A 15,847-nucleotide genomic window follows, 5' to 3' on the forward strand; every position below is an offset into this window, starting at 1 on the left:
CTCACAAAAGAAGTCCCCTAGGCTACAATTGTAGTGGAAGAGACAAATCTTACCAGCTGTAATTCATTACAAAACGGTGCAATTTTCTAACATTTAGAGAGTGATGATTTTGACAGGATACAACGTTTGCAAGTTATATGACTGCTCAATGAATGCAATAGTCCAGTCTTTTTCTCTTAATGAGCTTTTACAAATTTTAAGAAAAGTGAGGTTGGAACATTTCCCATTATGTTTAAGACTTTGAGTAGTTTCATAATGCTGTCGGCATTGCTTGGAGTTTTATTTCTATTGTGGTGCTGGAGAAATGACATATTAAGTCATATTTTGTAGAATCTTATACAGTAAAATGTCTTGCTGTAAGCCATTCTTACCAAACAAAGAAAAAAAATACATTAGTATTTATCTACAATATACTGAGAAATGTTTGGAGGCATTGGGAAGATAACATGAGAACAATATTTCACAATAGTTTATTTTTAGCGTTTGTTAGTTCTCCATTGTAACTCTACACTGGGTATACAAAACATTACAGTTTTTCCCAATTGTTTACACACTAAAACTGGCCCATGAGGCACAATGACACAAACCTGTAACTCATTTGGCAGAACCATACACCAAATCTGCAATACTATTGGCACATGTTTTGCTTTATACTCAGATTGCAGTTCTATAACAAACATATAACAAACAATGCTCTATCTACCTTTGCAAGTCCCATCCCCCAGTAACTAATTTTCATAGACGTGGCTGGATTCAATTTAGCGAAGACGGGGAGGAGAGGAGGGAACATCATTGGTCAACACACCATCATTGAAGTAACTGGCCAGTGAGGGGGAAATGTCACCATATGCGCAGCTATGAGCCACAATGGGGTCCTCCACCACCATGCCACCTTTGGAACATACAACACTGCCCATCTCCTTCATTTCCTGAACACCTTACATGACAATCTTTTAAGCCAGAGCATAGAGGGCCATGTGATCCTGAGCAGCAAATGTATATTCTAATTTGGGACAACATGAGTTTCCATTGGGCTGCTAAGGTCTGCAGCTGGTTCCATGACCATCTCAGGTTTATAATTCTCTATCTCCCACCATATTCCCCATTTCTCAACCCCATTGAGGAGTTGTTTTCAGCATGGCGGTGGAAGGTGTATGATCGCAAACCCCATGAACGGATGGCCCTTCTCCAGGCAATGGAGGAGGCCTGTGGTGACATTCCAGCAGAGTCCTGTCAGGGGTGGATGCGCCATGCCAGAAGATATTTCCCCTGCTGTCTGGCCAAGGAGAATATCTCCTGTGATGTTAAGGAACATTTGTGGCCGGACCAAAACAACAGACATGACTGATTTGTTTCTTGACTTATGATTTAGATTGTATTGTATTTTGACAGTTTCTTTATCTATTCTGTACAATTGATATAACATACACTACAGTAGTACAAATAAGCCTACTTTTCTTCCTTTGCATATGCAAAATATATTTACTGAATGTGTGCTTACAGTATGCTGTTTGACATGTATTGAGTAATGTTAAATATAAAACGTTCTTGTTTGAGTACACACAAACAATATACAGTATATTGTAACAAAATCTTAGTCTTTACACTGAAATAGGTTCTGATAATAATATTTTGAATATGTCACATTAGTGGGATCTCGGTTGTCACTAAGTTACATTCATTTGATGTGTGTATGTCTCATTTGTGTGCAGAGTTTCACTTTCAGCAGGGAGTACATTGCTGTGATTTTGATTACAGTGTTTCATTTAGCAAGAGGTCTGTGGGATTTGGGGAAATTGTTTTGTGTTTAGATTTTTGAGTACCTGAGATGTAGTTTCAGCAAACGTGTGTTATCAATTGGGAAAAAACTCTAACAACACCTGCTCTTTCCATGACATAGACTGACCAGGTGAATCCAGGTGAAAGCTATGATCCCTTATTGATGTCACTTGTTAAATCCACTTCAATTAGTGTAGATGAAGGGGAGAATAAGGATTTTAAAGCCTTGAAACAATTGAGACGTATTGTACATGTGTGCCATTCAGAGGGTAAATAGGCAAGACAAAATATTTAAGTGCCTTTGAACAGGGTATGGTAGTAGGTGCCAGGTGCACCGGTTTGTGTCAAGAACTGCAATGTTGCTGGGATTTTCACACTAAAAAGTTTCCCGTGTGTATAAAGAATGGTCCACCACCCAAATGACATCCAGACAACTTGACATAACTGTGGGAAGCATTGGAATCAACATGTGCCAGCAACCCTGTCAAACATGTTTGACACCTTGTAGAGTCCATGCCCCGACAAATAGAAGTTGAGGGCAAAAGGGGGGTGCAACTCAATATTAGGAAGTTGTTCCTAATGTTTGGTATACTCAGTGTATATGGCTGGAGTTGAGATTGTTTGTTATGCCCCCAGTCAAAATTGTATTGAGCTGAGCAAAGTCAACGATACAGTATGTTTTTCTTGGCAAGCCACAATAAAATAACATTACAGAGAATATCTTCATCCAACTAGCTCCAACAACATCATACTGTGGAAATAATCATACTTAGATGTATATGTACACACACACACACACACACACACACACACACACACACACACACACACACACACACACACACACACACACACACACACACACACACACACACACACACACACACACACACACACACTTACATATATATACACACACACAAACTTACATAGATACACACACAGACTCACACGTCGGTCCTCTGGCCATGTTTTTGCATGTGCTGTCCAGGACAATTCCCCAGTGTTGTTGGGCTAGTCGCAGCCTGAGATAACATTGGTCTTACCATCATCTTTGGAACACCACTTGACATAGGAGGGGAAATTGGTTTGGATAATATATCATAGGAACAACCCTTGTCTTTTGTACGTGTGTGTGTGTGTGTGTGTGTGTGTGTGTGTGTGTGTGTGTGTGTGTGTGTGTGTGTGTGTGTGTGTGTGTGTGTGTGTGAGTGGGTAGGTGTGTGCGTACATGCATGTGTTGGTCTTTACAGTGGCTGAAGAGAAAGGGACACAAGGGAAACCACAATAAGAGAACTGTGGAATGTGTTTAGTCTCTTGGTCTTGGGATCAGAGGAGTCTTCTGGTGCATGGGAAACATCCACGAGGAGCTTCTCATGCCAGACATATGGGATAGCAGGAGATCAACTTCCTAGTTTTAGCTTCTTCACTGTCTTTGTCCTCAGTTACTCATGAGCTGTGGTTTTCGGTGCATTTCTTTATGGATGTTCATTCATATGCATCTGTTTACTGGCATTCTTATGTGTGTGTTTTTATGTGTGTGTGTTTTAAAGCAGCTCTTATCTTTAGTAATCACCGCTATGACACTGTCCAGATGATAGAACATTGGATGAGCCAACAAGAAAACAGGAAAAACTCTTACCAGTAGTAACGAGTCATGGGTTAAAAGGACTGACAAGAAGACATAAAGCAGACTCCGTAAATTGGATTAGCGTGGTAATGTGCAAGGTACTAGAACCCTTGGAGATGATTTAGCGTCTGTCTGAGAATGTGATTGTATTTTTAGGACTAGGGTCCCTCCAGAGAATATTGGCAGAGACAATGTTGATGTTTGGTTTTGTGAAAAGGAAATTGAGTCTGTTCCATGTGTCTCTCTCTCTCAGTATTGTACTTGGCTAAAATACTCAACATGTTCAACATGTTTTAAACAGTACCCTGCTCAAGTGTCTTTAAAATTATTGCTTGAGAAATAGTTTTTTCCCCCATTTTAATGGAAATCTATTACAGTAAGGTGCTTAATTGTTACCCAGAAGTTATTTGATATTGACATAAAAAAGTAGCTCCATTGGGCCTTGACGTTTGTCATTCAAGAATGGCTAAATATATCCAGTCTGTCTCTGAATTCCTACACCTTGGACTGTAAGGTAATCACAATTAGAGAAGAGAATGGACATCACAGGACCTGCCCTAGCCTGGCACAAACCATTCACACATATAAACTGGTAGACAATTTTTTAAATGAAAAGGCTACACTTCACATTTGGCTACACTTCACAGGCAATACTACTGCACACTTGACATAACAATGGCCAACAATGAACACGTTCATCAAAACAAAGACATTTGCACAAACATCAGTATTTCTGGTAAACAATGAAAGCACCCCTTAAAAGGAAGAAACCAAATGATGAGAGATGCTGCACAACCTTCGCTGGCGCTCGCTCTCTAGGAGCTACTTCAGACCAGTAGTAGGCCTAGAGGCAGGTTGGCGATTAACAAACAAAGACACAGACAGTGGGCGAGTTTTACATGGCCCGGTACCCCGGTGTTTGAGGGGACCCAACGATAGCAACTTTAGCAAATAATATTTGAAGCAAACAATGTGTCTGTTTTTGTGTTTGGAATGGAAGGAAATGTTGCGACGTTGTCACAACTTTGAATATTGAAATTCGCATAGCTCTCTCTCTCTCTCTCTCTCTCTCTCTCTCTCTCTCTCTCTCTCGTCTCTCTCTCTCTCTCTCTCTCTCTCTCTCTCTCTCTCTCTCTGTCTCTCTCTCTCTGTCTCTGTCTCTCGCTCTCCTCGCTTTCTCTCTTTCTTTTTCTCTCTTTCTATCTCATGGTATATGTAGTCCTTACCATTCCCACATGCAACCTCATGTTTACGTCAAGAAAAATAACATGGTAGATGCCACAACGTCAGGGAAAACCACAGCTTTACAGTATATACAGTAACTCCTCCCCTTGGGGTCTCTGTGTCTGGCTGGGGGTGTGTCTGCGTGTTTGAGGCAGGCCTGCTCTAGCTTATGATTGGGGTAGAGATAGAGAGCTGTGATAACGATGGGAGACAGCCCAGCCCTCAGCCCTGCCACTCACCCATGGCATAGGAATCGGATTAGGAGGGGGATTCGGCCGTGTATGCCTCACAAAGTAATCCTACTGTACACTGGTCCAGAATGATGAGTCCACATTAGTCAGAGGCTAGTAGCCAGTATTTTAGCCATGGAGACCTTGAGGGGGATGGGGTTTGGCCAAGCGCTAACATTTCATGATGGCATTGTGTACATTTAGGCTTTTCTGTGGTACTGTGTCTGGTTGATTGTCACCCGCTCACCTGTTATATCATACAGTATGCATGCATGCTATTGCATTGTGATGGTGGGGTGGGGGTTTGGGGGGTAATATATTGAGTCCACAGTGTTGGATGTACTGTACATTGTGACTCAAAGTGGGAGGATTATTAACGGAGTATTTGAGTGACTCATCCATCCATCAGTCGAAGGATTAGTACATTCTTTGATCAATAATTATATTGTAAATACAAAACCTTCAGTGTTCATGATGGAGTTATACAATTAAAGACTTTTTAGCTACCCTTTAGTAGTATTATACCATTAAAGCCTTTATAGTTACCCTTTAGTGGTATTATACCATTAAAGCCTTTATAGTTACCCTTTAGTGGTATTATACCATTAAAGCCTTTATAGCTACCCTTTAGTAGTATTATGCCATTAAAGCCTTTATAGTTACCCTTTAGTGGTATTATACCATTAAAGCCTTTATAGTTACCCTTTAGTGGTATTATACCATTAAAGCCTTTATAGTTACCCTTTAGTGGTATTATACCATTAAAGCCTTTATAGTTACCCTTTAGTGGTATTATACCATTAAAGCCTTTATAGTTACCCTTTAGTAGTATTATTTGAAAGTCTAACAATAAAGTAACTGCTCTCTCTTTTGCTCCTCCCTCCTCCCTTGCTCCCCTCTTCCCTCCCTCCCCTCCCTCTGTCTCTACAGCAGTAGATGGTGTGGAGCTGACTTCAGCAGGTGGGGTATTTCTACAATTGGTAACTTGTGTTCCCCGCATTTGTGTGTGTGTATGTGTGTTCTACCCATCATCAGTACAATCATAATATGACCTTTCCTGTATCCCTTCAACCACTCTCCCACTCTCTCAAACACACACACACACACACACACACACACACACACACACACACACACACACACACACACACACACACACACACACACACACACACACACACACACACACACACACACACTAGAGGTCTTCTCTGACCCGACGACAACCAGACCTAGACCCGACCAGGTTAAACCCAAGTGACCAAAATAATATGTTTATCAGCCAAGTTGCCCATCTGGTTAATGAATAGGTATTTACATGTTGGCCAAGCCTTCTATAAGTCAATCAATTCACTTTATTAGTGTAAAATAAATATGCTTTAGGCTATGCAGAGTCGTGGTCGGGTCTATTCAGGTCCACTCAGTTGTAGTTACATAGACCCGAGACCCAATGTCATTCAAACAGGACCCGGCCCAGACCCGAGGGAAAATATATAATCTTAACACACACATATACTCACACATACACACACACACAAGACCACACAAGCCCCCACACACATATACTCACACACACACACACACACACACACACACACACACACACACACACACACACACACACACACACACCCCTGTGACTGCTGTGGCTCCTGCTGCATTGATTGATTGATTGATTGATTGATCAAGCCCAGTCAGTATCACTTTGCTTGACTGATCTCCATGTGTCTCTCTTTTTTGTTGTTTAGTTTTCTTTTAACTTTTTACCAATGATGTTTACGTGATGCTTTTAGTTCCTTTCTCTCTTTGAACAAACATACATCCCTTGCCTTATACTCCACAGACTGTAAACAGGCATTGAACCAATCAGAGACTTGTGTTGTTCTCCCTTGCAACAGAGAATTTCATGGAACAAATGTTTACCATTGATCGACAACATAGATTCCCCAAGTTTGAGAACTCGAAACCATTTTGGTCCAGAACACTGCCAAACAACCAACCAAGTCCACAATATTTGATCACGCAAATATGAATGAAAGAATGAAACTCATTGAAGTAAGCCTATAATTGAGTGGTATATAATTCGAGTGAAGATGGTAGGAGTGATTATTCAATTAGATTCTTCCTTTTTTGAGAATGCTCTTCTATAAAAAAGCCTCAATAAGCATTCTACACATTCTTCTTACTTGAAAATAGCCCTATGAGTCAGGGTAGTTAGTGAGTGGAAAACATTCCATCCCTGTATGAGCTCTGTACCAGGCTATATCACAACCGGCTTTGATTGGGAGTCCCATAGGGCGGCTAACGATTGGCCCAGCGTCGTCCGGGTTTGGCCGGTGTAGGCTGTCATTGTAAATAAGAATTTGTTCTTAACTGACTTGCCCAGTTAAGTAAAGGTTAAATAAAAAATAAATAAAATAAAAAACTCTGGTTAGTGTGCCTCCATAAGCATTTCTGTGATATTGTCCTCATGCTTCCCCAAGCAGCTGGCTGATGTTATTTGATGTACTTATTATTAGCATATGGTGTATAACAGGATGGATTGCTGGCGTACCTTGTCCATAGACTGGTTACATAGTAAGGAAAACAATGTGTGATTTTGTCATTTGGGGAACTATGCCTTTAGGAACAGCACAGTGGTTTATTATAAAAGCCCTCCAATGCATCTTCTGCTGCCTCAGAAAGCATGTTTGGCAATCACATGCAATTTCCAGTTACCTTGAAAGAGGAAAAGAAATGTAACAGAAGAAGCTTTTTAGAAGCTCTGTAAGTATTAAATGGAACTGAAATATTATTTATTGCAGTTTTAGACTTGTCAAATACAGAAGATCCCAGAGTTGAGAAGTCTCTATCAATGTTGTCTGGTTGTTAGTGTTTCTGGTTGGTAATGGGAATACTTTGGGTATCTCCCAGGTGTCAATAGTCTGGAAAGATGAGCCTACGTAAAGTAGGGCTTGCAAAATAGTTGGGAAGAGATTTTTGACGTACCGATTCCATGGCACATGGTTTATGAATTGATACGCAAAACAACGGCAGATTGAAAACTTTGAATTTTTTATTTAAATTATTATACAAAATTCTTGCAACCTATAGAATGTTATTTACATGGGGGATCCAACCTACCCAGGTCTGTAGATTTTGTTGCGAAGAGGCAGAATCATAAGGTAATTTGTACATATGTAGGTTGTTTTTGGTCACAGGTCCAGGAATGGCTGAATACTTGCAATATTTACCTGGAGCTAACCCTGAAAAGTCATAGTCAATCGATTAATAATGTAATAATACTTTTAGCAACAAAAATATATATTCAATTTTACAATCTGTAGAAACAGTGAGAATAAAGGTTCAGAAATGTTGTGAAACATCACAGCACAGTTGAACAAATATATGGCAAATAGAAATCCAATATGGATGGTGTTAAGAGATAGATGGGAGGGGTTGAATGGAGCTGAAGGTTGGGACTAATAACAACTAATAACAAAAAGATAACTAATGTAAAACATACTGTGCCCGTAAAACGTATATAGGTTAATAACTTTTGTGAAAGAGCACATTTTGAAAGATATGGCAAATAGAAATCAAACCAGATGGACATCAGAAATAGATGGGAGAGGTTGAGGGTAGATGAAGGACAGGAGCAAAAACAAACAAAATAGAACTATTGTAAAATAGAATGTGTCCATAAAATGTACACTACCGTTAAAAGTTTGGGGTCACCTAGAAATGGCCTTGTTTTTGAAAGAAAAGCACATTTATTTGTCCATTAAAATAACATCAAATTGATCAGAAATACTGTGTAGACATTGTTAATGTTGTAAATGATTATTGTAGCTGGAAACGGCAGATTGTTTTATGGAATATCTACAAAGGCGTACAGAGGCCCATTATCAGCAACCACCACTCCTGTGTTCCAATGGCATGTTGTGCTAGCTAATCCAAGTTTATCATTTTAAAAGGCTAATTGATCATTAGAAAACCCTTTTGCAATTATGTTAGCACAGCTGAAAACTATTGTCCTGATTAAAGAAGCAATAAAACTGGCCTTCTTTAGACTAGTTGAGTATCTGGATCTTCAGCATTTGTGGGTTTGATTGCAGGCTCAAAATGTCCAGAAACAAAGAACTTTCTTCTGAAACTCATCAGTCTATTCTTGTTCTGAGAAATGAAGGCTATTCCATGCGAGGAATTGCCAAGAAACCGAAGATCTTGTACAACAATGTGTACTACTCCCTTCACAGAACAGCACAAACTGGCTCTAAACAGAATAGAAAGAGGAGTGGGAGGGCCCGGTGCACAACTGAGCAAGAGGACAAGTATATTAGAGTGTCTAGCTTCATTAAATAGTACCCACAAAACACCAGTCTCAACGTTAACAGTGAAGAGGCAACTCCGGGATACTGGCCATCTAGGCAGAGATGCAAAGAAAAAGCCATATCTCAGACTGGCCAATGAAAAGAAAAGATTACGATGGGCAAAAGAACACAGACTCTGGACAGAGGAACTCTACCGAGAAGCCGGCATCCCGGAGTCGCCTCTTCATTGTTGACTTTGAGACTGGTGTTTTGCGGCTACTAGTAATTTACAACATTAACAATGTCTACACTGTATTTCTGATCAATTTGAAGTTATTTTAATGGACCAAAAAAATGTGCTTTTCTTTTGAAAACTAGGACATTTCTAAGTGACCCCAAACTTTTGAACGGTAGTGTATGAATGTACAGTTGAAGTCGGAAGTTTACATACACTTAGGTTGGAGTCATTAAAACTCGTTTTTCAACCACTCCACACATGTCTTGTTAACAAACTATAGTTTTGGCAAGTTGATTAGGACATCTACTTTGTGCATGACACAAGTAATTTTTCCAAAACTTGTTTACAGACAGATTATTTCACTTATAATTCAGACTACGGATTGCAACTGCACATGGGGACAAAGATCATACTTTTTGGAGAAATGTCCTCTGGTCTGACGAAACAAAAATAGAACTGTTTGGCCATAATGACCATCGTTATGTTTGTTGGAAAAACGGGGAGGCTTACAAGCCGAAGTACACCATCCCAACCGTGAAGCACAGGGGTGGCAGCATCAGGTTGTGGGGGTGCTTTGCTGCAGGAGGGACTGTTGCACTTCACAAAGTAGATGGCATCATGAGGAAGGAAAATTATGTGGATATATTGAAGCAACATCTCAAGACATCAGTCAGGAAGTTAAAGCTTGGTCGCAAATGGGTCTTCCAACTGGACAATGACCCCAAGCATACTTCCAAAGTTGTGGCAAAATGGCTTAACCTCTATGGGCTAGGTGGGACGCTAGCGTGCCACCCGTGGTGCACTCCATCAACAGCAGGTGCATTTCAAGAGCGGCAAATTTGAATCCAAATAAATGTCAAAATTCAAATTTTTCAAAAATACAACTATTTTACACCATTTGAAAGATAAACATCTCCTTAATCTAACCACGTTTTACGATTTCAAAAAGGTTTTACGGCGAAAGCATAAATTTAGAGTATGTTAGGACAGTACATTTACAAGAGTTGTGTGTAATGTTTTGTCAAGTCAAAGACAGGGTCACCAAAACCATAAAACCAGCTAAAATGATGCACTAACCTTTTACAATCTCCATCAGATGACACTCCTAGGACATTATGTTAGACAATGCATGCATTTTTAGTTCTATCAAGTTCATATTTAAATCCAAAAACAGCGTTTTACTATGGCATTGATGTTGAGGAAATGGTTTCCCTCCAATAACCGGCAGTCAAGTCAGCGTCACAAATTAAATAATTAAAATTAGAAAACATTGGTAAAATATTATATTGTCATTTAAAGAATTATAGATTTACATCTCTTGAACGCAATCAACTTGCCAGATTTAAAAATAACCTTACTGGGAAATCACACTTTGCAATAATCTGAGCACTGCGCCCAGAAAAATACGCGTTGCGATACAGACTAGACGTCATGTTGGGGAGATCTAAAATCGAAAATACTATGTAAATAATCCATTACCTTTGATTCTCTTCATCAGATGTCACTTCCAGGTATCACAGGTCCATAACGAATGTAGTTTTGTTCAAAAAAGCTCATCATTTATGTCCAAAAATCTCCGTCTTGTTAGCACATGATCTAAGCCAGCCGGACTTCTCGTCATGAACGAGGGGAAAAAATATATTTACGTTCGTTCAAACATGTCAAACGTTGTATAGCATAAATCATTAGGGCCTTTTTAACCAGAACATGAATAATATTCAAGGTGGACGAATGCATACTCTTTTATAACGTATTGGAACGAGGGTACCCAACATGAACTCGCGCGCCAGGTGTCTAATGGGACATCATCGTTCCATGGCTCTTGTTCGGTCAGATCTCCCTCCAGAAGACTCAAAACACTTTGTAAAGGCTGGTGACATCTAGTGGAAGCAATAGGAAGTGCCAAAATATTCCTCAGCCCCTGTGTTTTTCAATGGGATAGGTTTAAAGTCAATACAACACATCAGGTATCCTCTTCCTGTCAGAAAATGTCTCAGGGTTTTGCCTGCCAAATGAGTTCTGTTATACTCACAGACACCATTCAAACAGTTTTAGAAACTTTAGAGTGTTTTCTATCCATATATAATAAGTATATGCATATTCTAGTTACTGGGTAGGATTAGTAACCAGATTAAATCGGGTACATTTCTTTTATCCAGACGTGCAAATGCTGCCCCCTAGCCCTAATAGGTTAAGGACTGGAGTGGCCATCACAAAGCCCTGACCTCAATCCTATAGAAACCTGTGGGCAGAACTGAAAAAGTGTGTGTGAGCAAGGAGGCCTTTCAAACCTGACTCAGTTACACCAGCTCTGTCAGGAGGAATGGGCCAAAATTCACCCAACTTATTGTGGGAAGCTTGTGGAAGGCTACCCGAAACGTTTGACCCAAGTTAAACAATTTAAAGGCAATGCTAGCAAGTGCTAATTGAGTGTATGTAAACTTCTGACCCACTGGGAATGTAATGAAAGCAATAAAAGCTGAAATAAATCATTCTCTCTACAATTATTCTGACATTTCACATTCTTAAAATAAAATGGTGATCCTAACTGACCTAAAACAGGGAATTTTTACTTGGAATAAATGTCAGGAATTGTGAAAAACTGAGTTTAAATGTATTTGGCTAAGGTGTATGTAAACTTACGACTTCAACTGTATATATATATATATGTCTATATATATATATATATATACACTGCTCAAAAAAATAAAGGGAACACTTAAACAACACAATGTAACTCCAAGTCAATCACACTTCTGTGAAATCAAACTGTCCACTTAGGAAGCAACACTGATTGACAATAAATTTCACATGCTGTTGTGCAAATGGAATAGACAACAGGTGGAAAGTATAGGCAATTAGCAAGACACCCCCAATAAAGGAGTGGTTCTGCAGGTGGTAACCACAGACCACTTCTCAGTTCCTATGCTTCCTGGCTGATGTTTTGGTCACTTTTGAATGCTGGGGGTGCTTTCACTCTAGTGGTAGCATGAGACGGAGTCTACAACCCACACAAGTGGCTCAGGTAATGCAGCTCATCCAGGATGGCACATCAATGCGAGCTGTGGCAAGAAGGTTTGCTGTGTCTGTCAGCGTAGTGTCCAGAGCATGGAGGCGCTACCAGGAGACAGGCCAGTACATCAGGAGACGTGGAGGAGGCCGTAGGAGGACAACAACCCAGCAGCAGGACCTCTACCTCCGCCTTTGTGCAAGGAGGAGCAGGAGGAGCACTGCCAGAGCCCTGCAAAATGACCTACAGCAGGCCACAAATGTGCATGTGTCTGCTCAAACGGTCAGAAACAGACTCCATGAGGGTGGTATGAGGGCCCGACGCCCACAGATGGGGGTTGTGTTTACAGCCCAACACCGTGCAGGACGTTTGGCATTTGCCAGAGAACACCAAGATTGGCAAATTCGCCACTAGCGCCCTGTGCTCTTCACAGATGAAAGCAGGTTCACACTGAGCACATGTGACAGACGTGACAGTCTGGAGACGCCGTGGAGAACGTTCTGCTGCCTGCAACATCCTCCAGCATGACCGGTTTGGTGGTGGGTCAGTCATAGTGTGGGGTGGCATTTCTTTGGGGGGCCGCACAGCCCTCCATGTGCTCGCCAGAGGTAGCCTGACTGCCATTAGGTACCGAGATGAGATCCTCAGACCCCTTGTGAGACCATATGCTGGTGCGGTTGGCCCTGGGTTCCTCCTAATGCAAGACAATGCTAGACCTCATGTGGCTGGAGTGTGTCAGCAGTTCCTGCAAGAGGAAGGCATTGATGCTATGGACTGGCCCGCCCGTTCCCCAGAACTGAATCCAATTGAGCACATCTGGGACATCATGTCTCGCTCCATCCACCAACGCCACGTTGCACCACAGACTGTCCAGGAGTTGGCGGATGCTTTAGTCTAGGTCTGGGAGGAGATCCCTCAGGAGACCATCCGCCACCTCATCAGGAGCATGCCCAGGCGTTGTAGGGAGGTCATACAGGCACGTGGAGGCCACACACACTACTGAGCCTCATTTTGACTTGTTTTAAGGACATTACATCAAAGTTGGATCAGCCTGTAGTGTGGTTTTCCACTTTAATTTTGAGTGTGACTCCAAATCCAGACCTCCATGGGTTGATAAATTGGATTTCCATTGATTATTTTTGTGTGATTTTGTTGTCAGCACATTCAACTATGTAAAGAAAAAAGTATTTAATAAGATGATTTCTTTAATTCAGATCTAGGATGTGTTGTTTAAGTGTTCCCTTTATTTTTTTGAGCAGTATATGTGTAATATGGTCTGTGTGTAGTTTGTGTAGAGGAGTCAGGCGCAGGACAGCATATATGAGTAAATAAACGTAATTTACTCAAAATAGACAAATACAATACAATAAAGCAAGCCCACATAACGGACCGTATAACATACAAACAATCACTCACAAAAAAACATGGGGGAACAGAGGGTTATATAATGAACAAGTAATTGGGGGATTGAAACCAGGTATGTAAGACAAAGACAAAACAAATGGAAAATGAAAAGTGGATCGGCGATGGCTAGAAGGCCGGTGACGTCGACCGCCGAACGCCGCCCGAACTAGGAGAGGGTCCGACTTCAGCGCAAGTCGTGACAATATGGGGGTTTGGAAGTGATGCAGACAATTACATTGATGGAAGCTACAATCTTTCTGCAATTTAAAAGCTGATCTAACCCCGAAAAAAATAAAAATAAAAGTAGGGGTCAATTCCATTTCACTCTCAGTCAGTTTTAATTGGATATGAAATTGTTAGATGTGACTGAATTCCTGAATCCATTAATTTAGATGGATTTGACCCTAACTCTGACATATTCATATCTCCATGCTCACGTCATGTCCTGTGCGTCTCTTCTTAATAATTTCCTCTGTTTTAGATGGTTACAATGAGGTCAGAATCGTGTGTTGCTATGGTGTTATGGTAGAATTTTCTTCTTTGTTATTCAAGTATACAGATTAATAACCTAATCTGGATCTTTTCAAGTTTCTGAAATGTTTTTTGATCTTTTAAAAGTAATGCCTCTGTTTATTTCATAGCAAAGTTGATTTTCTTCATGGGACATTCCATATCACGTGCCCATTTGAGCATGTGAATGAAAGTGTTTAAATACAATATGCAAGGCAAAACACATGTACTATCATGTTATGTTTTTTCAGTTACTCACAAATGTATACACACACGCAGGAAAGCACAAACACAAGCACGCGTACACACACACACAGACAGTACACACATCGACAGTACACAAAATGAAAAAATTACTGGCGCTATTATACTTTCTTGTTTCACTAAGTAACTAATGTTTTGTAATTACAGGTTTGAAAGTCACCTGTGAATTACCATGTTAAGAACTCATACAAAAATCTGACCTTGTTACAAGGTGCCACTGCCATCAAGTCAACATGTAATACCAGGGTTATAGAGGGGGTATGTGAGTGTGAACTCAATGGAACCTCTCTCACCAGTCATATTAGCTGAAAGGCTGCCTGACATCCAGGCAACAGCCTTCATCCAGGCAACACAGCCTTCATCCCGGCATCACAACCTACATCCAGGAAACACAGCCTTCATTTGAATATGTTCCCTAACACCAGTCATGGCAAACCACACAGTAATCAGCCAATGTTTGCTGTTTGATAGGGTCAGGTGTTACAAGCTTTAGTTGTGTGAATATATCCATGTGGAAAGAATCCTGTACTTGTAAAAAACTAAATGTGCATGTTTGACCCCAGAGTGAAATAAAAACGGTAAAAATGTACAGTACCAGTCAAAAGTTTGGATAAACTTACTCATTTCAGGGTTTTTCTTTATTTTTACTATTTTCTACATTGTAGAATAATAGTGAAGACATCACAACTGTGAAATAACACATATGGAATCATGTAGTAACCAAAAAAGTGTTAACCTGTTATGGCTAGGGGGCAGTATTTTCACGGCTGGATAAAAAACGTACCCGATTTAATCTGGTTACCACTCCTACCCAGTAACTAGAATATGCATATACTTATTACATATGGATATAAAACACCCTAAAGTTTCTAAAACTGTTTGAATGGTGTCTGTGAGTATAACAGAACTCATTTGGCAGGCAAAAACCTGACAAGGTTTCAGGCAGGAAGTGGCCTGTCTGACAAGGTGTCGTTCTTCTTGTCTCTGTTTATTGAAGAGTGAGGATCTTAGCTGTCCCGTGACACTTCCTAAGGCTGCCATAGGGTCTCAGAAGGCGGTAAAAAGCTGAATCGTGGCTTTGCAGGCTCTGGCTGAAAAAAAGTAGCGCGTTTGGGTAGTGGCTGGTTACAGTACTGTGAGACTCACGCTCGTGCCCGCGTCGACCGAAAGCTTTGTTTACTTTCCTCTGTTTAGCTAAAAGGAGATTCCCGGTCGGAAAATTATCGCCTTTTTACGAGAAAAATGGCATAAAAATGGATTTTAAAC

General features: G+C 40.6%; 1 protein-coding gene across 3 annotated transcripts in view; it reads left to right on the forward strand.

Moving 5' to 3' along the window:
- LOC106585765 (EGF-like repeat and discoidin I-like domain-containing protein 3) overlaps positions 1-15,847 on the forward strand; it is a 212,798-nt gene that overhangs the window by 35,012 nt on the left and 161,939 nt on the right. The window contains exon 2 of one of the 3 annotated variants that reach the window (XM_014172354.2): positions 5,797-5,823. The exons of 1 other annotated variant lie outside the window; for it this stretch is intronic. In XM_014172354.2, coding sequence (XP_014027829.1) covers positions 5,797-5,823 — 27 coding nt within the window. Of the gene's footprint in view, positions 1-5,793; positions 5,824-15,847 lie in introns of all 3 variants that reach the window. One more of the 3 variants, XM_014172353.2, reaches the window with a different exon arrangement.

This window comes from Salmo salar, chromosome ssa24, assembly GCF_905237065.1.
Source record: "Salmo salar chromosome ssa24, Ssal_v3.1, whole genome shotgun sequence".
Lineage (NCBI taxonomy): Eukaryota > Metazoa > Chordata > Actinopteri > Salmoniformes > Salmonidae > Salmo > Salmo salar.